The sequence below is a fragment of the Macrobrachium rosenbergii genome, chromosome 56 (assembly GCF_040412425.1).
Source record: "Macrobrachium rosenbergii isolate ZJJX-2024 chromosome 56, ASM4041242v1, whole genome shotgun sequence".
Classification (NCBI taxonomy): Eukaryota; Metazoa; Arthropoda; class Malacostraca; order Decapoda; family Palaemonidae; genus Macrobrachium; species Macrobrachium rosenbergii.
The window spans coordinates 26625657-26649838 of record NC_089796.1 but is presented as its reverse complement, the minus strand read 5'-3'; the positions used below and the strand labels follow the sequence as shown (position 1 = coordinate 26649838).

Genomic DNA, 24182 nt, shown 5'->3' with positions numbered 1-24182 from the left:
CCCTTCCCCATTTGCTGTGGCTCCTAGTGGCACTTCATCTTCTCTTGCTCTCCTACATGTGTAATCTCAGGTGAGCCAAAAACCTGCTAGCAGTATAGTAAAACGATAGAATAAGCTATGTACAGTATAAATTGTCAATGACAGTTCTTGCGAGATATAGAACTTATGAATTTCAGGTCTAAGCTTGATTTGGATATAGTAATACATGTACAGTATATGTTATCACTAAGATATACATGAAATTAAAGTACTCTGTAAAATAATAAGTAAATAATATAAGATTAAAGTGATACCTCGGTACTTGTTAATTGCTTCCAGAAGGCATGACAAGTGCCAAAATCAAAGTACCAAATGAATTTTTCTTGTAAGGAATGATGTAAACTGAATTAATTTGTTCCAGAACTCCAGAAAATGATACTTTATAAAGTATTTTGTGCATTTATGGGCTTGCATTATACTATTTAAAACTGTAAATACATCATCATAAATAAAAAAAAAAACAATAATTAGATTAAATACATATAATGCAGCATAAAGTAACATCACATCTTACCTGTACTGGGAAGCGTTTATAGCGTAAGCAGATGGTGGCAAGGAGGGTGGTGAGGAGGAAGGTTATTATTTGGAAGGAGATTTCCCTTCCAGTAAAGCTTTGGGCAATTCCACATTTGGTGTTTTTCCCCTTTAAATTTTCTGTCTGTTATGGCTACTGAACCCTGATTAAGCCTCTTCAGGTTAAATTTTCACTAAAAACCTTCCAGTTGATGTTTGCTTTTTGTGTCTTTTCAGTGTGGCTCTGAAGTGGTAAATGGTTTCATCATTTAATACATTTACATTTTGGTTTGTTAGAGGTTTGTTAGGGTGATAATTTTTCCACAGAATTTTGCACTTCTACACATTTAGCACAAATATCCTTTATAAGTGAAGAGGGATGTTCTCCATGCAACAGTTCCTCAACCACCACATATTGCTGCTCCTTCTGAATCTCCTGCAGCTCCTGAGTGGTTATCTCTTCTCTGTGCTCTGTCACTAACTCTGTGTTTTCACTGCTGACTTTCAAGCCCAAGGATTTGTGAAGAGACACTATATCCTCCACAACTGGGCCAGGCTCAGCCTTGGTGTTACAGGTTCTGGCCATAAATTCCTCCATGCAGAATTCATGGCCTTGTAGGAAACTTTGTCCCCAGACCTTATCAACAAGAGTGATATTAAAATGATTTTTCTTTAATTCCTTGATGGTCAGTTGTTTGTCTGTGATCACCTCAAATTACCTCTCGAAGAGTGCTTTTGTATAGAGTTTTTTGTACATGACTGATGATCTGCTGGTCCATGGGGTGGATCAATGGAGTTGAATTAGAGGGCAAGAACTTAATGATTATAAAGTTAAATTCTTCCAAGTCATCATGTAAACCTGGAGGGTGGGCAGGACCATTGTCTAAAAGCAGTATTGCCTTCAGAGGCAAATTTCTCTCTAGTAAATATTTTGTATGGATGGTCCAGCAAGTTCATCTACCCATTCTGTTTAAACTGCGTGGTGACCTAAGCTTTGCTATTTGGCCTCCATTTCATAGGTAACTTGTTTTATTTAAACATTGCTCTTTTTGAAAACTCGTGGGTTTCCACCATGATAGAGTATTAAAGGCTTGAATGTTAAGTCCCCAATAGTATTCCCACACAACAACAGAGCTGTCCTGTCCTTCAATGGTTTGTGGCTTGGCAGTGCCTTTTCCTCATAAGTTATGTAGGTCCTTGTTGGGGAATAAAACCCTCAAGCTTCACAGAATTCATAAATTCATTAACAGATTAGACAGCAGCATTTTTGTTAGCATTGGTTGCCCCTCCATGACTCCACACTTTGAATGCCACTTCTCTTTTTAAAGTTATCAAACCAGCCATGGCAGGCTTTAATGCTTCGTTGACTTCAGCGCTCGTACAAGTCTTTGGAAAATATCAGTGTGCAACACTTTTGCTTTTTTGCAAATCATGGCCTCAGAAACAGTATCACCTGCTAACTGTTTTCCATGACTAAAAGCAATTTTTCTACTTCCTCAAGTGTACAAGATCTCTGCTTTGTCACAGCTTTAACTCCTTTTGCTACATCCATTGCTTTGATCACTTTATTTTTAACAATAGTGGAGACCAGACTTCTGGACATATGTTACTCAGCAGCAAGATCAGGAACATGGCTACCACTTTCTTATTTAACTATTACTGTATTTCCCCCTTTTTTTTTTTTTTTGCTCTATCAGTTGTCTGATTACTAATTTTCTTTTGGTCTCACTATTGTTACCACTATTTCTCTTAAGATCCATGATGCACTGTATGCACACAAATGCAGAAAGAACACAAAAGCAAGCACAAAAAAGTTGAGCTGATTAACATAGGTTGTGCACTGACTGAAAGCAGTGCAGTAAATGAAAGAGTTAACCCTTTATTTTGAACAAAAGGGGTAGGGAGTCATGTGTCTCGGTGCAAAAATGCTTTAGCTTGAGCAAGTACGGAGACGATTTTTTCTCGTCAAAATGTGCTGAGTACCGAATTCAACAAGTTCCGAAGCAAACAAGTACCAAGGTAACACTGTACTAAGTAAATAATGAAAGACATAGGAAAGCAAAAAAGTGAAATAACAATGAATCACAAAGTGTAATAATTTAACAAACATCAAGGTTATAGATATACAGGATAAGGGCAAAGTAGATAAACTAAAGGAATCCTTCAGTTATCCAGATTAATAAACCCAAGGACCCATCGAACAATGCCGAAATCCGGATAATAGTGAATAAAAAATGTAGGGGTGTTCAAGGGCAACTCCATACACTTCCTCACCTAACCTTGTCAGTACCACATAACTGTAAACACTGTATATTTATATGTAATAAATACACTTTACTTGAAATTAACCAATAAATGTAGCACTTTAGCAAGCAAAATGAGAGAGATCCTCATAGTACTAAAGACATTGATCCATTATGATAAAACAGACACTGCAGAAGTCATAAAACCAAAGAAGAAATCACAAATCTCAGTTTCTTTAATGCTTTACAGTAAAGAGAAAAATCCTCTCAAAGATGATAAGATATGGAATGCATTTTTATTCCAGCCTTTATGTCATACCTTATGAAAATCTCTGTAAGTGCCAGAAAATCATATAATTCCCAATTGATTCACATGCTAGCCTTGATATAGTTAATTAAAAATGGAATGTTTATAAATTATTGTAGAACTTTTTATCTTCCCCCTTTTTTTCCATCCCTTCTTTTTCTTTTTTTTCTTTTCCTCTTGATTTTTTTAATTCCCCCCCTTTTTTTTTATTATTTATTTATTTATTTAACTACTTAATTTTTTATGTACTCTTTCCCCCCTTCTTTTCCCAGCCCGAGAAGAACCCTAAAAGAGTTCAGAGGTCTGGTTAAACAAATCATTTATAAAATAAATATTCTACAATAATTTATAAACACTTAAAGATATGAGAAAGAGAGACAGAGTTAACATAACATAGTAGTGTACATCTTAACTCTTATTCTTAAAGGTAATAACCTCTCCTTTTGCTTTCGTGATATTAATGACAGTTTATCAATTAATGGTATGGTGAGCAGTATTATAGATTTGCATGCCACTTTCAATTTTCCAGTTAAACTGTGTTGTAGGTAACCCTTTTTTTTAATATTTGTTTATCAGTGCCTGCTTGTAGTTGGTTTCATTTCACCTGTCCACCCATGAGTGAAGATCTGGCACATGAGCATGTGTAGCTTGTGATTGGCTGACAATCACTGTTTCTGATCTCTTTGGTTTACTGTTATAAATATTAAAGTATTTCTTTAGTAACATATTTGAATGTTTATATATACCAAGAACCCTTAAAAGCTTCTGATACAAATCATGGATATGCTGATTTGTATTGATAATATAACAATACAAGTACACAAAAGACAAGCTTGTATAAAACAGTCCACTCAGATCAGATTAATGATGGGCTCTCAAATCTCAGTGGTATACGTAGACCTATGCCCACAAATTGTTCAGATCACAAGATTTCCTTATCATTCAGACTTTCTTCTATGTACAGTTTCATTGCATGAATATGAAAATAACTATTATGATACCAAGGTTATAGCCACATTTGTAAACTGGAAAAATAACCTTTATTGATGTTGACCTCCAGAACACGAAGAATTGGCAAATGAATGATAGTCCTATCCATTAGATATTTAATTTTACGGGCTTTCTTTTAAGCACACTTCCATTTCATATAAGACAAAGTTACTTTTTATTTGTAACCTTTATTTATTAATTCTAAGTATCATTCCAATGCCTTATATTAAAAAAATAAGTCCAGGCTAACCTTATACACCAATGCCATACATGTGTCATGAACCCACAAAGGATGACAGGAATTCGGTGAGATTTCAAACTTTTGCTTGATAGTATATTTGGTAAAATACTCATAAATTGCCCAGTCACTGAGCTGTTTATAATGCTTAAGAAAAAATATAAATATGCAAAGTATTCTAAAAAGAAAACCACAATACCATTGCCATACAAAAACTGAAATTTCCCACCCTGCTCATGAAATTTACATGCAAGAAATTATTAAAATACCATTCATTTGCACTCGCAGCCAGATGCCTTTTATTTACTTAAAATAAGATTAAACGTAATTATTGAAAGCCCAGCATTCATTTGTGTTTGATCTATGTAGATTGTTTGATACAAGTTCGTCGTTTGTGTGCTTGTATTGTTATATTATCAATATATAGGAAGGTGTGAGGTTCTTTTTATGTATAAGCATTCAGCTGTATTAGTAAAGAAATAGTTTTCATCTTTATCACAATAAGCCTACGATAGTGGAAACATTAATTTCAGCCAATTAAGAGATAGCTATGTGTATTGCCACATCTACCTAAAACCTACATTGGTGAGTGGATAGTTAGATGAAACAGACTATAATCAGTGCAAAAGACATCACTAACACAAAATGCAAAGAAAATAACAATGATAACTCTTCACTTAATGATTCCATTTTTTGGTTCAGTTAAATAAAGAGTCACAGCAATGCTGAGATAACTTTGCAGTAGAGACCCATAGGAGAAACTGATGATGTAAGATGCTTCATGGGCACTTGATCTGTGAGGTTGGGCCAATATGTTAGTACTCTACTCAGTCAGTGTGTTGGTTTATGAGGACGATTGGGGGAATATGGTACAATACGTGTTATAAATATTTGGAGAAAAAGCTTAACAATATTGTGTTCATCAGAGCAAGACTGAGTTTTGATTAATGCTAAAGCAATTTCATAGGAAATTTTTGTCATTGCCAAATTTTCATGACTCGTTTCAAGAGATATGTGTTTTAATACAGGCCCAGTCCAGTTTACATATGTTTATCTTGTGTGGTCAGCACTGCAACAGACAAGACTCCATTTCTGTCAACAGAAGATTCTTATTTTGAGTTGCTACCAGATTTGTTTTTATTCAAACCCATTACGTATGCTTATTTTTAAATGGTTTGCCCTCCTAATTCTCATAAATTCACAACTCTTTTCTTGCACAGTGATGATCTGTGTTTGTATTTAGCATGCTTTCCTGAATGGTAACTTTTACTTTCTCACTTGCTGTAATGATCATAAGTTCTTGGCTTTTTCTATACCAGTAATTTGTAAATACACCTATATTTCTCATAACAGGCATTGTTCTTTAGTGGATAGTTATTGTAAGTTTGGGTTTGGTTAAGTATCCTTCATATTACTCATTTAGTATCCCATTTTGTGTTGGGTATAAGGTGCACTTATATCAATTTTGATTGCAAGAGTTGCCTTGATTTTAACTTTGTGCCTCAAGTAAGGTAGAGTTCTGATTTTACTTTGTGCATTTTTACCAGTCAGGTAGACATGTTTTGTTTTGGACATTAGTCTCTCTATTCTGTGGGGTATTAGGTATTTTGGAATAAATGTAATGTTTGATTATTAGTGGCTTGAATTGATTGGTTTTTTGTTCTGGTTGGTAATGTTTAAATGGTTTCTACTTCAGTACAGTATATAGTGTTATTTTAGCTTAGGCAACAGTCAACTTTGCTTTTGGCAGCTGTATTATATTTACTTGTATGAGTAATAAAGGAATATAAAGGAATTTCATAGCTGTAACAGTGCTCTTAATAAACAAGGACAATGTGCTGTCTCTGCTATGAATACAAATGTAAGCAGATTTAGTAGTAGACTTCCCTACAATGGACAATTTAGTTGCAATCAAAACTGTTTGGTCTAAGAAGATTCAGGAGGAAATGCTGCTACCCACCAGAAATTTTAGTTTGCTTATATCTTTTCTTACCTTATAAAAATCAATTGGGCTCAGTTCAATTTTTACTTCACAGATCAAGTCAGGCATCTGCAAAAATTCCATAAGTGAGAAATACTTAATACCCCACAGAATAGAGAGACTAATGTCCAAAACAAAACATGTCTACTTGATTGGTAAAAATGCACAAAGTAAAATCAGAACTCTACCTTACTTGAGGCACAAAGTTAAAATCAAGGCAACTCTTGCAATCAAAATTGAATTAAGTGTACCTTATACCCAACACAAAATGGGATACTAAATGATTAATATGAAGGATACTTAACCAAACCCAAACTTACAATAACTATCCGCTAAAGAACAATGCCTGTTATGAGAAATATAGGTGTATTTACAAATTACTGGTATAGAGAAAGCAAAGCACTTATAAGCAACAGTAATAGTATAATCACATGAACTTAGGTTTAGTACATTTTAAGTATCCTAGTCTTTGATACTTTCCCTACGAGAGTCCAAGGGGGTGCTCTCGTAGGCTAGCCTAGGCTCTTTCATTGGCACTGAGATACTTCTTCACTCGTCGGCCCTTGCCGCAACCTGCAGGGCGGAGGGTCAACGGCTCGACACACTACCTCATTCCCTCCATACATGGTAGGGTCTGAATAGCCACTTGGGAGGTTCATCATTCTCCTCCTTACATGAGAGTTATTCTCTTAGTCCGTGTGTAGCAGCTAACTCTATTATCGAGGGTGCGTTCATTTAGCTGAGGGGGCGGAGGTTCTTAGAGGCAGCCACTTGGAAGTCGGTGTCGGTTTTCACGATTTTCTACCTCAGAGACATTCAGTTTTCTTCGGAGAAGAGTTACTTTCTGGGTCCCTTTGTGGCGACCAACTCGATCTTATAATTACATAGTAATGTCAAGGGGGGGTGGGAATTCAGGTAATGAATGTAGTCTAAGGAACTTAGGATTCTCTGTTGGTCGGGATTCATAGTGAGAGCATTAAGTTTGGCGTTAGTACTGTGAAGTAAGGCAGATCCAGTGGACAGGCTTGGTTTCTTCAACCTCTTCTGCGCAGACATCGGTGGCAACGGGTGGCGAAGAACTCTAAGATCCTGCACACTCAACTCCTCCATACATGAGAGGCTACAATAGCCACATGGGAGGTTCATCGTACCCTTCCATACATGAGAGTGCTTTGATTAGCCACATGGGAGGTTCATCGTACCCCTCCATACATGAGAGTGCTTTGATTATCCACATAGGAGGTTTGTCCTTCTCTATTCATGGGAGGCTGTGATTAGCTACATGTTAGGTTGGTTTTTTTGCTGCTCTCTATCCATGAGGAGGTTTTAATACCACATGAGAGGTAGCTCGACTCAGACAGTACCTAGACATGAGACTGACGTCGGGGGTACTCTCTTTACAGGCATCCTCACCTGCCGAGTGGGATAACCAGAGAGTAGGCGAGTAATGAGTTACCTGCTTTCCCTGTTGGCAGGTCAGACTGAATTAGATTGATCCCACCTCCATAAAATTTTGTTTGTCGGGCTAATTCAGGTGTTCAGGGAGTGTATTGCAATATGAAGTTTCCATAATAAAACTAATATTGTAATATTACCTGAACACCTGAATGATTCCCACCCTCCTCCCCACTTCAATTTGAATAGTGAATAACGCAATTGGGGATCTCAGCTTCACTCAGCCGGGACTTGCAGCAGCGTTGCCAGTGGTAATTCAGGTAACTCATTTGACAAGATTTTCTTGTAAGCATTGGTAACGTTGACAGTTAATTACCCACTTAATGGGTAAAAGCTATGGGGATGTAGTTCGGGCTGGTAGGTGACCAGGGCTAATTCAGGTGTTCAGGTAAGTATTACAATATTAGTTTTATTATGAAAACTTCATATCTCTGATGCTCAGATGTGAACTTTGTGTGGCCCACAAAAACCTAAGGTATTTTTCTGGCCAGGTTGGGTGTCAGTGGATAGTAAAACACTCTTAAGGCCTTCACCAAAAGCAACTGTCATTATTTTTGCATCAAAAAAGACTAGATTTATTTTAAGATATAGCAATGTTAGATGAGGAGAACTACTTCTTTAAACAGCATTTTAAAGCCTTGTTTTATGAGTCACTTTCATAGCCCAAGAGGAATTGTGGCTGCTGAGGCATTCACAGTTCATAGGACTTAACCCTTAAACGCCGAGCCTCTATTTACAAAAACGTCTCCCGTATGCCGGCGGCGTTCGGGAGCTAGCGCCGAAGCGGAAAAAAAGTTTTTTTCAAAAAATCACAGCACGCTTAGTTTTTAAGATTAAGAGTTCATTTTTGGCTCCTTTTTATGTCATTGCTTGAAGTTTAGTATGCAACCATCAGAAATGAAAAAAATTATCATTATCATATATAAATATTGAAATATATGACCGCAAAAAAAAATTTTCATATATAATTTTATACAAATCGCGCTGTGAGCAAAACAGTTAGAGCTAACGGGTTATTTTTTTTCTTTGTATTGTACACTAAATTGTGATGATTTTGGTATATAACAAATTGTAAAACGATCGAAGCAACACAGAGAAAATATTATCACAAAATGATGCATGAATTCGTAACTCATGGACGTAAAAAATTTTTTTCAAAAATTCACCATAAATCGAAATATTGTGCTAGAGACTTCCCGTTTGTTGAAAAATGAAGCTAATTGATTGAATATTACTAGACTGTAAGTGTTTTAGCTTACAATTGCAGTTTTCGACCATTTCGGTCGAGTTAAAGTTGACCCAAAGTCGAATTTTTTCTATTTATCGTAATTTATATGAATATATTTCAAAACTGATAAAAGCTACAACCATGAGTTATTTTCTGTTGTATTGTACATGAAATTGCGCACATTTTCATATATAAAACTTTATGTAACGACTAATATAAAATGGTGCAAATATTACGACAACGTGACGAAAGAATTTCTGAGATGTTCGGCCGAGTTATCAGCGCGACGTAAGGAAAATGTTTTTTTCAAAAATTCACCCTAAATTGAAATACTGTGCTAGAGACTTCCAATTTATTGCAAAATGAAGGTAAGTGATTGAATATTACTAGAATGTAAGAGTTTTAGCTTACAATTGCGTTTTTTTACCATTTCGGTCGAGTTAAAGTTGACCGAAGGTTGAAATTTTGGGAGTTATTGTGATTTATGTGAAAATATTTCAAAACTGATAAAAGCTACAACCATGAGCTATTTGCTGTTGTATTCTACATGAAATTGCGCACATTTTCATATATAAAAGTTTATGTAACGATTAATGTAAAACGATGCAAACATTACGACAACGTGACGAAAGAATTTCTGAGATGTTCGGCCGAGTTACCGCGCGCAGACGTAAGGAAAAGTTTTTTTTTTTTTTTTTTTTCCCAGAAATTCACCATAAATCGAAATATTGTGCTAGAGGCTTCCAGTTTGTTGCAAAATGAAGGTACATGATTGAATATTACTAGAATGTAAGAGTTTTAGCTTATAATTGCGTTTTTTTACCATTTCGGTCGAGTTAAAGTTGACCGAAGGTTGACATTTTGGCAGTTATCGTGATTTATATGAAAATATTTCAAAACTGATAAAAGCTACAACCAAGAGTTATTTTCTGTTGTATTCTACATGAAATTGTGCACATTTCCATATATAAAACTTTATGTAACAACTAATATAAAACGGTGCAAACATTATGACAACGTGACAAAAGAATTTCTGGCGCGGACTTAAGGAAAAAGTTTTTTTCAAAAATTCACCATAAATCGAAATGTTGTGCTAGAGACTTCCAATTTGTTGCAAAATGAAGGTAAATGATTGAATATTACTAGAGTGTAAGAGTTTTAGCTTACAATTGCGTTTTTTTACCATTTCGGTCGAGTCAAAGTAGACTGAAGGTTGAAATTTTGGCAGTTATCGTGGTTTATATGAAAATATTTCCAAACTGATAAAAGCTACAACCATTGGTTGTATTTTGCTGTATTTTACATGAAATTGCGCACATTTTCATATATAAAACTTTATGTAACTGCTAATATAAAACAGTGCAAAAATTACGACAAAATGACGAAAGAATTTCTGAAATTTTCGGCTGAGTTACCGCCCGTGCGTAAGGAAAAAGTTTTTTTCAAAAATTCACCATAAATCGAGATATTGTGCTAGAGACTTCCAATTTGTTGCAAAATGAAGGTACATGATTGAATATTACTAAGAATGTAAGAGTTTTAGCTTACAATTGCGTTTTTCGACCATTTAAATCGAGTCAAAGTTGACCGAAGTTGAAATTTTTGTAGTCGACGTGCGGTGCGTTCACTTGACACCCAACAGACAATTTTAGTCGACGTATGATACGTCCAGTAGGCGTTTAAGGGTTAATTGTGTCTTCCTTTGTTCCAGAAAGTCAGGGTTCTGTATATCAAATAGAATAAGAAGTTCACAATTTCAAAGGAATAAACAGTTCTGGAACAGCCATCTAGTTTTATCTCACTTAATAATTTTAAACCTTCAAGAGATTTATCTTTGACTAGACAAGTAAAAATGAGACTTATCTCTGACCAAGTAATAAAATTTTTACAATAATTGTCTTGAGGTCAAGAATGGCACTTCAGCTTTTAAAAATTACATATATTTTGTACAAGTATATACTGTAAGAAGGTGAATACTGTATGGTGAGGGACAAACCCTTGGGGGTTCATTTGCAAAGCTGTCTATGGCACTGATATTGGTTGTGCTGGGCATATGATTTCCAGTAGCAGAGGTAATATTTATCATTATTCACCTTCATAAGAGAGCTGTCAGTGGTGTGGCATCTGCAGGTTGAAGATGCTTAAAGTTCCAAATTCTGGGACTTAGGCATATTTTCATTCTTTGTAGTGACTTGTCGACTAACTACAGTGAAACAGTGAGAGGTAATAAATGCATTTTTGTGGAAATAGATGCTTCGTCAAGATTTGTTGAAATAGTTCTGCTTAGGAATAAAACTGCACATGAGTGCATGTCTTTCATGATGGTTTCATTTGTTTTAGTATCCATAATTTTTTTATTTCAGATCTGGGGGTAATTTAATAATTTTTTTTAATCTCTTTGAACATACAGTATTTGGATATCAGGAAGATTAATACATTGGATTATCATCCAGAGTCAGGTGGAGCGGGTTGATAAAAATTCTTGATACTCTTAGGGTGACATAGATAACTACTTAACTCAATGGATTTCTTAACATAAGGATCCCTTATTCTTTTGGCAAATCTTGCAGTTCTTAAGAAAAGTATGGATATCTCATATGGTTGAGCAGTAAAGAGTATATCTCACTTTTTTACCCATACTATAAAATCTTGGATGAGTATTCATCTTATTTGTATGGAGTCATTTTATAACAATATCCACTAAACTCTTAGGTATAACAACTTTATTAGTATCAACAATCACAGGCTGTATAGTTTCTTAGGGAGGTTTCTACACAAAATATTATCAACAATGAAGTAATGTTCACTTGTATTCTTAGGTCCTGGTAAGGTCTCTATAATTTTACTAAGCATGGAATCCTTCCTGTGTTCTCTGAGCAGAATAGCATGCCTCCAACCTGGGCCATCTATAGAATCAAAATCAAGTGAATTTTTTGCCTCTTGACTACTGTCTGGAGATTTATAGCTAATATATCATCATCCAAAAATGTAGGATCAAAAATATAACTTGACAAAGATTCTGATATCAGGCATCAGCAGTAATAGTAGCTATACCAGGAACATATTTAATCTTTGCACCAAACTCTTGAACAGTCATATGCAAATATGTATGTTTTATACCAAACTCATAAATAATCATATTCAATGTTTAGTTTTGAACTGAACTGAAAACCTTTAAAAAAATCACAAAGTGGCATATGATCTGTCAGAGCATTCACCTCTTATCCATATATCAAAAACTTAAAATTGCATAAAGTATTTACAATAGCCATTGAATCTTCATCAATGACTTCAAACTTACACTTGCTTGGCTTAAGTTTTCATGAATAAAAAGTAATTTGGTGTCGCATGTTATCTTTCCACTGCAACAACATTTGGGAATGGTAGTGTTTTGCTGGTTATTATGTGAAAAATAAATGCATGCTCTATTACTACACAGTCTCTCTCTCTCTCTCTCTCTCTCTCTCTCTCTCTCTCTCTCTCTCTCTCTCTCTCTCTCTCTCTCTCTCTCTCTCTCTCTCAGGCACGGCTCATCTCTGTGCAGGCAAGCCACACTCTTATGGTTACACACAAACATAAATTCACACTAAACAAAAGTTGTCAAACAACTCACAAAAGATCACATAAACACACTGTTAGCAATTGTTATGAAAAGATGTTTTATCAATAATATAACATAAAATGATACATATCTCTGCAGAAATCACAATGGTTAACTGATAAGACTGGAATCATGCCACCTCTTGTCTTTGGTTCTATTTGTGGCCACATTTACAAGTCACATCACAAATTTCCAACTCATTGGAACTGAGTTCAGTCTCACTCCAAGCTTACTGCTTTTGGTATTTCTGTTCTATCTGCACTAGCATTATATGATATTTATATTACACTAGTGAAGATGGAACAGAAATATAAAATGTAGTAAGCTTGATTGTTGTAAGTTTTTCAGTGGAGGGGTGGGTAGAGATTTCGGCTGGCATGCTGTTGGCCCAGCGTTCGACTCTCCGACTGGCCAGTGAAGAATTAGAGGAATTTATTTCTGGTGATAGAAATTAATTTCTCGTCATCATGTGGTTCAGATTCCACAATAAGCTGTAGGTCCTGTTGCTAGGTAACCAGTTGGTTCTTAGCCACATAAAATAAATCTAATCCTTCGGGCCAGCCCTAAGAAAGCTGTTAACCAGCTCGGTGGTCTGGTTAAACTAAGATATACTTAACCTTTGATTGTTGTATATTTCACTTAACATTTGTCTTTTTTTGATTCCTTACATATTGGGTATTAAAGGGTTTTTATATATTGAGTACAGCAACTGACATTCAACATGCCATCCATTCAGTTATGTTATGCCTAATTGACTGAAGTTTCTGTGTGGCAGTGCTTTATAGTATACGGTTACTGTGTAATTAGTGTTGTCAAACCTTGGGCTGTGCTAAAGCCTTCAAGTGTCTAGTTTTAAGCTCCCTTGGTAGAATGTAATTGTGAGTAAACTTATTTCTAGTTTTACTCTTTTGTGTGTAGCGGGTTAGAGATGTGTCATGTTGTATTCGTGTTTTGAGAGACTGGTTATATGTAAATATTTGTTTTGTAATGGTATAGATAAATTCAGTTTTGCAACTTTTCCTTCATTGCTGTTTCTTTTTTTCATAAGTGGTTATTCTGTTCTGTGGAAACTTAGCAATATTATTTTTTGGCATTTTGTTTCATCCCATTTGAATTTATGCATTACAGACAATAAAATTGGACATATCCTTTTTTATCTGGTTTTGCTATACAGTAGTGTTTTTCCTTTTGTTTCCTTTTAGGTTATATTGTATTAGAAATCTCCTTTAGGGATTAATGTCTTCTTTGTGCCTTACTTGGTGCACTGTAGATAATATTTAAAGCTCTTTTGGTGTTTCTTTGACCCCAGCTGCTTTGTTTCCTTATGCCTTTCATCTGTTCTATTTGCCTCCTTTATACCTGGCTATGCACTTGAAATTTTTCTGGGCCACTGTAAATGGTGTTAGGGTTCTTTGCACAGTCCCTTTGGCCCCAGCTGCTGGCTTTTACTTTTCATATGTTCCCTTCATTCTTTCCATACACTACTGAGTTGTCAGACTTCTACTTCTATGTAAAAACAAATTCCTCGAGTGAACCCCCATGAGAATCTAGCAGCGTGACTCAGTGGTCTCATTAAAATTACATTATAATAATTAAAAATAATTTGTTTTCCTTCTCAAGTTTCAACCACACTCAAAACAAATCATCCAGACCAATCCTGACAGGTGTCTAGACATTTGATTCAGTGGTCCGATTAAATTATATTTATAAGTACTATATAATGAAAATGATGTAGTAGTGTGGATGTTAACATACTGCATGTTGTTTTTGTCAGCATAAGATGTTCTACTGTCACTCTTGGTTGAAAGATCCTGAAGAGTCATGCTGGAAAATGTGAATGCTCCTTTTTATAATTACAAACACACTGTTTATATATGTAAAGACAACTGTGGTTCTTTTAACCATAACAATAATGCACATGGTGTTGTGTTTGGGAGATTGATATTTTTGTTTGCCTTATATATTTTTTAAGATACCAGAGTGAGGGAATTAAACTTGTAACTTTTTTCAAATAAGTGGCATATTTTCTCTCAGTCTCTCATTTTAGGATTAGAAGCACTGTAGTTTTTATTCTACAACCTCTCATCACTTAGATAAGAATAAAAATGGCATAGGTAAAACTTTATTTTATTTTTATTTTCTTGCAGAATCCTAAATTGCAAGACTTCAGATTTAGCCAGGTAGAGATGCAAGTAAGTGCACCATCTGTTTTTCACTTGTACCTTGATTTTGCTGAGAAGGGTATTATCAAAGACCTTCCGCCCTGGTTACTGGCAATGAGATCTCGTGGTAGCACCCAAGTGAAATCACTTTATAACTAGTTAGTTTTAAGTGGATCAATTTTAATACTGTTCAAAATAAGAATGAAATTTTATTTTATTATTAGGAATCAAGTGTTGTCGCTTATTTTTCTTTATTGTAGTTAGTGCACAGTATAAATTTCTCTTATAATCTTTATTTTAGAATTTACTAGAAATTAGGTAGTTTTAAGATAGGAGGAGATGCATGATTTAAATTTGTCATTCTATTTTGACTTTTGGTCAAGGTTTTTTTATTTTCCCTTGTATGAGTACATAGTTCTTTTAAATGAATTTGTATGATTACATAGTTCTTTTAAGTGACTTGGTTTATGCTTTTATTTGTGTTAAAGGGATAAATATTTTAATTTTGGTTTTAAAATTTCATTGCACTATCAGTGATAGGATTAATTTTTATTTTTGAGAAATTACTTGTTCTATTAAATAGCTTTGTCTTTTTAAGTTTGTATTTTTAAGTTGTAAAGGAAAGTATTTTTTGCTTCCCATGTATGAGAGGAATAATTTTACTTCAGTAATGAAGTGATATTTTCATTAACTTTCTGTATACATACATTGGTAAAGAATTATTTCTTATTTTAGATGTACTTCAACTTTTACCTGTTCATCCATAATGGATTAAAAAATAATTTTTAATTTGATTTATGTGATCAAAATATAATTTTTCTATAAAAATGGTTCATGCAAATACAGAGAAATAGTTTTTTTGTTTTCACTATCTTTTCTCTTTATGAATTTTGTCTGTTGAAGACTTGACTTACAGTACTTGGCACACAGAGGGTTCAGTCTTTTGTTGCCATTATGATAAAAACATCACTTTCATATACTGTATGCACAAGGAGAGTTGGTCTCTGGTCCAAGGAGAAGTGTAGTACTACTTGTATCTTTGAGAGCCAGCCTTATGAAGTGCCTTTTTTGTGTCATGCATCCCAAGCTTGAATGAATATATTCGTCTGTTTCAGTACAATATTAACCATTTCAAAGCTGCATAAATAGAGCAATGCAGTTTTAAGATACTAAACTAGGAATGCATTTCTGTGTATATGATTGATACAGAAAATTGCTGAAACCAGTGTTGGAACTACTTTTTGGGACCTTACCAAAATATATTTATGCACATTGTAATGGTGATTGTCTTCATAGTTAAATTTCTCAGTCATTTCTGTGATTTTGTGAAGGTGGACTGTGTTGATTGCCAAATGCAAATTTTGTGTCGGTCACTCTTATGGAGATAAATACTGGAGTAATAGTGTAGTTTCAATTCAGATAGACTGCAGTAACTCTAACAGTCATGAAAATGAATCATTGTATGCAGCAAACAGGATATCTCACCAGCTGAATCTTCTATTGCTTTAAGTTTCATAACTTTATACTTTTTGTAAGTGTTTTATATGGATAAATTTTTTGAAGGATTGTTATTCTTATTTCAAATGAAAATAAAATTTTACCATACTGTTTTTGTTTTATATACAATGGAAACTTCATTTTGTTTTGATTTGTACAAGTTTTACTTGCTATGACAAGACCAAAATAACATTGATGATTGGTTATTTTAATTATTAATAAATTTAAACAAACCAGTGAGATAACATTCTTAAATCTTACAGGGCTGGCCTAGTGATTTTGGCCATGGATACTATAACTTTATATTACTTAGTAGGTTCCAGTTTTGTAAAATCTTTGTAATTGGTAATTGGATGGATAAAATGGCTGGAAGATTCTGTCAAAGCTTCTTTTGAGTTATTTATTCCCAGAACTGGATTTGGTGTTTGTTGTGATCAAGTCTGTCATTTAAAGCATGTTTCATGATTTTTGTTACATTTCACACTGTACTGTAAATGGAACTGGTCCATCCCTCAGACAGGCAGTGCACCAACTGTAGATGTATTTGTTGTCATTTTTTACTTATCTGGGTAGAATATTGATTCTAGCCAAAGAAGAAAAACCAGAGTCAAAAGCAAGAGGGCTTATTGATCCAGGAAAAAATCTTTCGTTGAAGGCCACCATGGAAAACAGACACCCAAATATCACAAATGAATAGTAATTCAAGATAATATACAGTGCACCATGAAACTACCAAAAAAAGTTCTTTTGAGGTGCTATCTGACAATGAACAAATGAAAAAAATGACAGAAGTGGAAGTACAGGATGCCTCTAGGGTATTTGACATGGTGGAGCAAAGGGGAAACTTATGTCAAAATTCTCATGGGACTGAGTCTAATCTCAGTAGACTGATGACCCCCAAGGCACTGAGGATGAGGTTAAGGTGTATGTTTAATTACAGTATTACTTAAAAGTGGAACTGTGGGGTATACCCCTAGTTTTACATTTTGATCCTTATACTAAATCTCTTAATTTTTTGTTCTTTTTTTTTCTTGTCCCCCAATCACTCCAGCTCTCTTTTTGCTATCCTAATTATTGAGAAAGGATACCAGTGCTGGAATAGGAGTTCATATATGAAGGCAGTAGTGGGAGTTGTGGTGGTCTCATCAACCTCATGATAATGTTTGACCTTGGAAGATGTTAATATGTTAGCTATATTGATGGTTCAAATGCAGAACTGTTGAGAGATTTCAGATAATGGACTCCAGGGGTGGGCTGTTTCTGTAACAGGTCTCTCGTCATTCACTTTGATTTGCCCATCATTATGAGTAGATTGGGAATGATTGTAATCCTTGTAATACTCTCAGTTCTAGCAAGCGGATAAAGTTACACTTAGCCTTCTTAATTATTTTTATGTTGTCCTATCTGGGTAGGGTAGGGGATTGACACTTAGAGTCAGTTTTCACTATTAGGATTACTGGAGAAATGGACTTCATGAAAAGCTTGTGGTGGCTTTTTTAGATTTGGGCAGTTCTTTATTCTCTTATTTTCTAAATTTTTACATATCATCACAAAAGAATAAATCAAATGCTCCCCAGTCCACCACAACACAAGTGATGGCTAATATCAGCATTTTGGGAAAATTGGCAGTGATCACTCCACCTTAAGTTCTCTTGTGGGCAATAAAACTAAGAAATTAGGCTAATTTATTATCACCTTAGAACCTTTTGAACAAAAAAGAAATGGGAAGTACCACATCATGCTTGGAGCTTTGCCCCTAACTAGTGTAATAAGTGCAGTGTTTATCTTTAAATCTGAACATCAGGGAAGTGGGTATTTTTAAGATCAATGGGGAAATTATAAAATATATTGGTAAAAATCCAAGGATTACCTCCTAGATTCTCCTGATAAAAGTGAGGGGCTTTTGAATTTGTGCGTTTGTTGAAGTATCAGGTGAATGTACTCCACATTCAAGCCTGAGCTTTTCTGAGGTTATGATCTATTTCCCAAGCTGATGACTTACTCGGAAGGAAAATTAGGAAAAGAACTTTGCGATTAAGTACTGAGATTTAAAAAATGAAGAACAAAATAAAAAATTAACTTGTTCCATAATCAATTTCATTATTCATTTTGATTCTTTGAGACATCTTGGAGTGCTGTAAATGCTGTATAACACAGGTATAAGGTCATTGAATTTGTTCACAGACTAAGAGAATGCTTTTATTGTCAAAACTTTGACCACACAGCAAATTTGTATAGGAGTAAGGCTCATTAGAAACCTGCTGCATGTATGGTCAAGAGTAACATATTATTGTGAAGAGGAACCTAAATATATACTGCCAAGGGGATTGTTGTTCCTCTTCAAACAAATGTGATGTTTTTTTTTTTTGTAAAAGAGACACAATCAGTCAGTGTAACAGAATGTAGACTTAAGGAAGCATGACTGAGGATATGAAATAGAACTATTAAACCCAGCTTACCTTCCCTGCAGTTGTTGGTAACTGGGGAAAACACATGAGCCTGGAGTATAGAAATCATACTACAGCTAAAGGTAACAGCCAAACCCTGAAAAGAAGCTGTCAGAAGCAATGTGAGTTTCTTAACAGCTGAGCTCTAAGGCTAAAGTTTAAATGCATAGAAAGTATTTCAAATCATGACAAAAGAACCAGAGTATGGAAGCCATCCCAAACACCAAAAGTAGTGGCACCAACAGCTGTTGGTGTACCTACCTCTCTAGAGGTTGGAGTGGCAGTTGTTGCTGTGGTGCCTGCCTCTTCTGATGCTAGAGCAGTTGTGTCGGCTGTTACTAGTATATAACTACCTTTTTGAGGTGAAACTTACCTTCCACCATTAGCTTTATCTGCGGCTATTTGGTGCAGGTTCAACAAGTGTTAAAATTGAAACAATTGTTAACTAGTGAAATGCTCTCAGTAGTTACTCCCCCCACCCTTTAGGGAGATGGGGTAAGACAGCAAGTGTTTTGGTTCGTCAGTCGTCTCTTGTTGGTGAAATCAGCCAGCCATGTAGACAAGTGCTCTAAAATTCGTGTTTGTTGTCCAGGTTAACAATGGATCCTATGATTTTGATCTGTTAGATTTTGTAAGGTAAGTTACGAGACCAGATTGGTAATTGATGTGCATATTAAGTAATTGACGTACATACGCACAAACTTGCAAGGATCATTGAGAGGTGTTATACGATTCTGACAGCCTTCATGATCATTGCAAGATTGGTAATTGACATGCGTATTGAGTAATTGATATACATACGCACTAACTTCCATGGATAATGGAGAGAGAATTTATGATTCTGACAACCTTCGTGATCATTGGAAGGATTGGTATTTGGGAGAGTTAAGGAGAATAAATTGCTGAATTAGAGGAGAAAGAGACTTAGGAGAGGATAAAAGAACAGTCTTGAATCTAGGTTTTCTTTAGAATTAACACCTGGTCAAGAATTTATAGAGATAAGTCTATAGTGTCTTCTTTAGTAGATATAGATCCTTCTACAGGTACACCCAAATATCAGCTCACTTAGTAGGCTAGATTTAATGCAATGAGAGGGTTTGGTTAAATCTAGAATTGAATTATATGTAACTCTTTGAGTTGCTACATGTATGCAAACATAGCATTGGCATGGATAGAGTCCCCTTGTTCCTTTGGCCACTCCGCAGAAGCAGCCTTGCCCTGTCCCATTGGCTCCACCTGCCGACAGGCTTGGTAGTCCCGGGTGTTTCCAGATGAGGACTAACATCCCAGAATGTTCAAGGACTTTGCCCTCTATCTCCTGCCTTTGCTTTCAGTCCTCCATGGACAGAGTTAGATCGTGGTTGCATAGGACAGTTAGTACAGGTCCAGATCTTGTGTTTGACCCCTTTGTCCCATGGTTATTCTAGTGATACGCCTAAGCCAGATAACTGATCGCGATCCATCGTGAGTGCAGCCAGTGAGCAAGGCAAGGCTGCAAAGTTCCATGTCCTCCAACATGCTAGTGCAAGGCTTTCACTCCTGCTAGCGCCTATGGCGTCGCACCTGTTTCCGTCACTAGCAGTCCTGAGTCTGTAATTAGCTATCAGAGTCAGCGTTCGTGCTAGTTCCCTCCCCCTTTTATGACCAATGGTTCAGGTTTGTTTTGACTAGGCCACTGTTATGTCAGTTCCCATTCTTTTGTGGTTTTCAAGCTTAGGCTAAGTGTGCCAGACAGTTTTTGCCTGTTAATCCGTGAGTTAGTTTCCACAAATAGCAAGTGTTTGTACAGGTATCTGGGAGTCCGAAAGGCAAGCGGTGAGTCCTCATGGTTATCTGTGAGTCCGGGTGTCACGTGGTGAGTCTGCACGGTTGTCTGTGAGTCCATGGATGTCCGTATGGCCGGGAGTGAGTCCGAGCGGTTTTCTACAAGTCCTCAGGAGTCCTCATGGCTGGCGGCAAATCCACACAGTTGTCAGTGAATCCGCATGGTTGTCTGCAAGTCTGCAGGCCCTCTTGGCCTGCAACGAGTCTGCTCAGGTGTCAGCGAGTCCGAATGGCTTGCAGCAAATCCGCACTTCTGTTTGTGACTCCAACTGGGCATTAGTGATTCTGAAGCTTCAGTAAGTCTACATGATGCTTCAGCAAGTCCATGCAATAAGTGTGTGAGTCCTATTAGTGGGAGAGCGTTTGACTTCAATTCTCTGTAAGTTGGATTAGGAGAACTTAAGCTCTTGGTCTCAGGATACCATTTATTTCTGGGGCTACTTTTGTCCTTACCCTTACTGTCAGCATTCTCCTTTGCCTCCTTTTCAGGAAGGGGAACATTTAGTCTACCCCCTCAGTTTTAAGGAATTAGTTCAGTTGTGCTTAGACAAATTCCTTAGTCCTTCCTTTATGTTATCTCTTTCTGTACTTGGGAGACTTGACTCAGTGGGAATGTTTGGCCAAAGATTCTCCTTTTGAAAGTCCTCTCCCTGAAATGCCTTGCCATCTACTAAGAAGACTATGGTGTTTGATCAGGGGATTTTTTCCCCCTCTTTTCCTGATCCAGCTGTTAGGGTCCTTGTTTTTTCCTGCCAAGAGAGGCTAAGCCACTTTTCTTGTTTCAGGAGCCCGAGAATATGTATTAAATTTGACTAATGCCATTGAAGCTATTCTCTTCAGTGCTTTGTGCTGGATACTCTTAGTGTTTGTAGGAGTTTGGCGGACTCCCTCCTTGGGCCAGGGCTCCTTGATAAGCCCTAAAGGTTTTTGTTTCCTTAACAAGGCCCTTTTTGGCATGGGACAGGTGAAGTGGCTCATGTCTCAACTCATCCTTTGGGAAGGAACAGACAGCAAGCTATTTGTGGGAAGGAATAGACAAGCTATATACAGAGTGTTTCGAAATTAGAGGCCCCCCCCTCTACAGCATAAACTTAAATTGATATGGACAAAAACAGAAGTAATTCAGAACAGGTATTTATTTAAGTTTCGCTCTTGAGTATTTAATATTTTGTGTGGCCTCCATCTGCCTGTACCACAGCCTGCATTCTTGAGGGGTATGATTTCAGCAAATCGCAAAAAAGCTGAGACTCAAACTCCATTTCCCTGAGCACTTCGGTCACCTCTCTTTGCAGGTCGTTGAGGCTTGGTATACCATCATAGTTCACTGTCCGTGCTTCAACATGATCCTTTAAGATACTACCAGTGTTTTCACACACATTAAGGTCAGGGGAGCTACCTGGAAATTCACTTGACGAGAAGAAATCGATACCACTGTTTCGAAGCAGCTCCTGTGTCGGAAGAGCCTTGAAACATGGTGCCTTATCATGCAAAAATGTGACTTCTTCAATAGATAACACACTTTTAGGATCTTTGAGGAAAGGAAATACTCCAGCAGTAAGCACAGTTTCTCTGAAGTATTCGCCATTCCATGACTGTCCTTTTCCTTTGATGATCCAAATTAACCGTTTGGCTTTGAAACAGAGAAAAATTCCCAAACATTCAGGAAATTTCACAACATGGCAGTAGCACCCGTCGTCACTGATATCATCCAACTTTGCAGCTCAAATGATGTCATTTTTATGATTTGGCTTCCTGACTGTGTAATGAAGAATTCATCTGATGCGGCAACATGGAGAAAGTCAGCTTCTTCCTAATCTTTTAGAAATGAACCACAAAACCATGCACGGTCTTCTCTCTGTTGCTGAGTGATGTTGGGCTTGCTGATAACATGAAATGGCTTGATACCAGATTTTTTTCAGCTCATGATATACTAACTTCTCTTCTTTCCCCTTTTCGTTTCTAGTTCAAGCGCCAATTTACGTAAAGACTTTCTTGGTCTACCCACTGCCTCAGCTATGATGTCTTTTGACTCCTGAGAAGGACTTCAGGCCTTCCAAGATTCTCACTCTTTTCGCTATGACAGTCATATGGATTTTTATTTCAGTTTCTTTTAACAAAGGATTCATCTCTTTTAATGTATTTAGCTATCCAGGAACGTGAAATGAAGGATGCGCCAGCATCCCTGGCCTCTCTGAAGGTTATAGCCTGGATTCAGTCAATCCATCTGATTTCCTCCGAGTCGTTAGCCATGGCTGTATCTAACTCTGTCACTCAGCCTGAAAATACAAGAAATGTAAAATGAAAAATAGCTTAATAGAAACTGAAAATAATGTACTTGGAGATAGGCTATAGCAGAAAACTTCATAACTTTCCATTTGTTCTGTGGAGGGGGTTGCTCCAATTTTGAAACACCCGGTATTTTCGATAGCTGCAGGGACAGAGAAGGAGACAATGAAGACTGAATTAGTACTTTTCTCCTCCTCTCCCAGTCCACTGAGCGAAGTCCCTTCCTCTTCCTCCTTCTATAAATGCACTTTGGGCAGTTTTACCTCCTTCCCCAATCTTTCCGGCTCAGGAGGGAAGAAGTGTCCTTTTGGCAGCAAGGATCTAGTTTTCTTCTACCAAAGGGGATTGTGCTTTCCTGCACTATATCAAAGATTCTGAAATCTGATTAGCTCATCATACCCTCATGTGCCAGTGGTTCCAGATTGGTCCTCTTCACTCAAGTGAGGGAACACTTATTGTAGACTCACTGGTAAAGGAAGTTCTTTGGAAGGTTTTTGCACTCCTTTCAGGAATTCACTGCCTCTTCAACATTTCAGTCATATAGAGCATCCTTGAGAAGAGACAGACATTAGGAAGTCTTTTCTCCATTAGAGATGGCAGCGTTAGAGAAAGTAACAGCTACCTTGCTGGCCTTTTCTACACAGGCTATTCCTAGTGCCAGGCATAGGGGTTTGGGTGATGGTCCCAGACATGTACAGGCTGGTACATGAACTATGCGTATTCTCGTGTCCCCATTCACCAACTTTCTGGGAATGCCTACTCTTTGTCTTTGAGGGAAAGACATATCAGTGTTATTCTGACTCATTCATAATAAGTAGGGCATTTCAAATCGTAAGTGTTATCGGATAACCTAAATGATTTGAAATGTACTAACCTAATCATAGCCTACTGTAAGTCTTATACTACGACACCCAGGTTACTTCATTCATATGCTATTCCAAATTGGAATTAAATCACTGCATTGCATTGTGTATATTAATCTTAGACATAAAGCGATATAAACCTACTGTTATTTCAAATGGTGCATTTAATAGTCCTAGCTTGAATTAGAATCAGATTGGCACGAGCAAAATCTCTACTTCGTAACCCTCATCCAAAGCACACCTCAAGAAATTCTCGTTACATTTAGATATGCATATCTCCTAAAGGAATTTCCCTAAATGAACTTTAAGATGAAAAGGAATACTTAAGTGGATTTGAAGGCACAACATCTCTATGGCTGCATTCTCTTTTCTTGAGGCCCCACTAGTTTGAACTACACTGCACAAAGGCTGTGACAAGACTGACTGTCACAACTGTTGCTGACCAACACCAAATGTTCGACTGACTACTGGACAAACAACTGATGCCAGTAGTTAAGCACTATTACAC

The 24182-nt window shown here is 36.5% G+C and overlaps 1 protein-coding gene across 1 annotated transcript in view; it reads left to right on the top strand.

Moving 5' to 3' along the window:
- LOC136836290 (uncharacterized) overlaps nt 1–16363 on the top strand; it is a 484005-nt gene extending 467642 nt beyond the window's left edge. Inside the window, exon 7 of the mRNA XM_067100354.1 lies at nt 14743–16363. Coding sequence (XP_066956455.1) covers nt 14743–14916 — 174 coding nt within the window. The 3' untranslated portion in view covers nt 14917–16363. The remainder of the gene's footprint in view (nt 1–14742) is intronic.
- Nucleotides 16364–24182: the final 7819 nt, after the last annotated feature.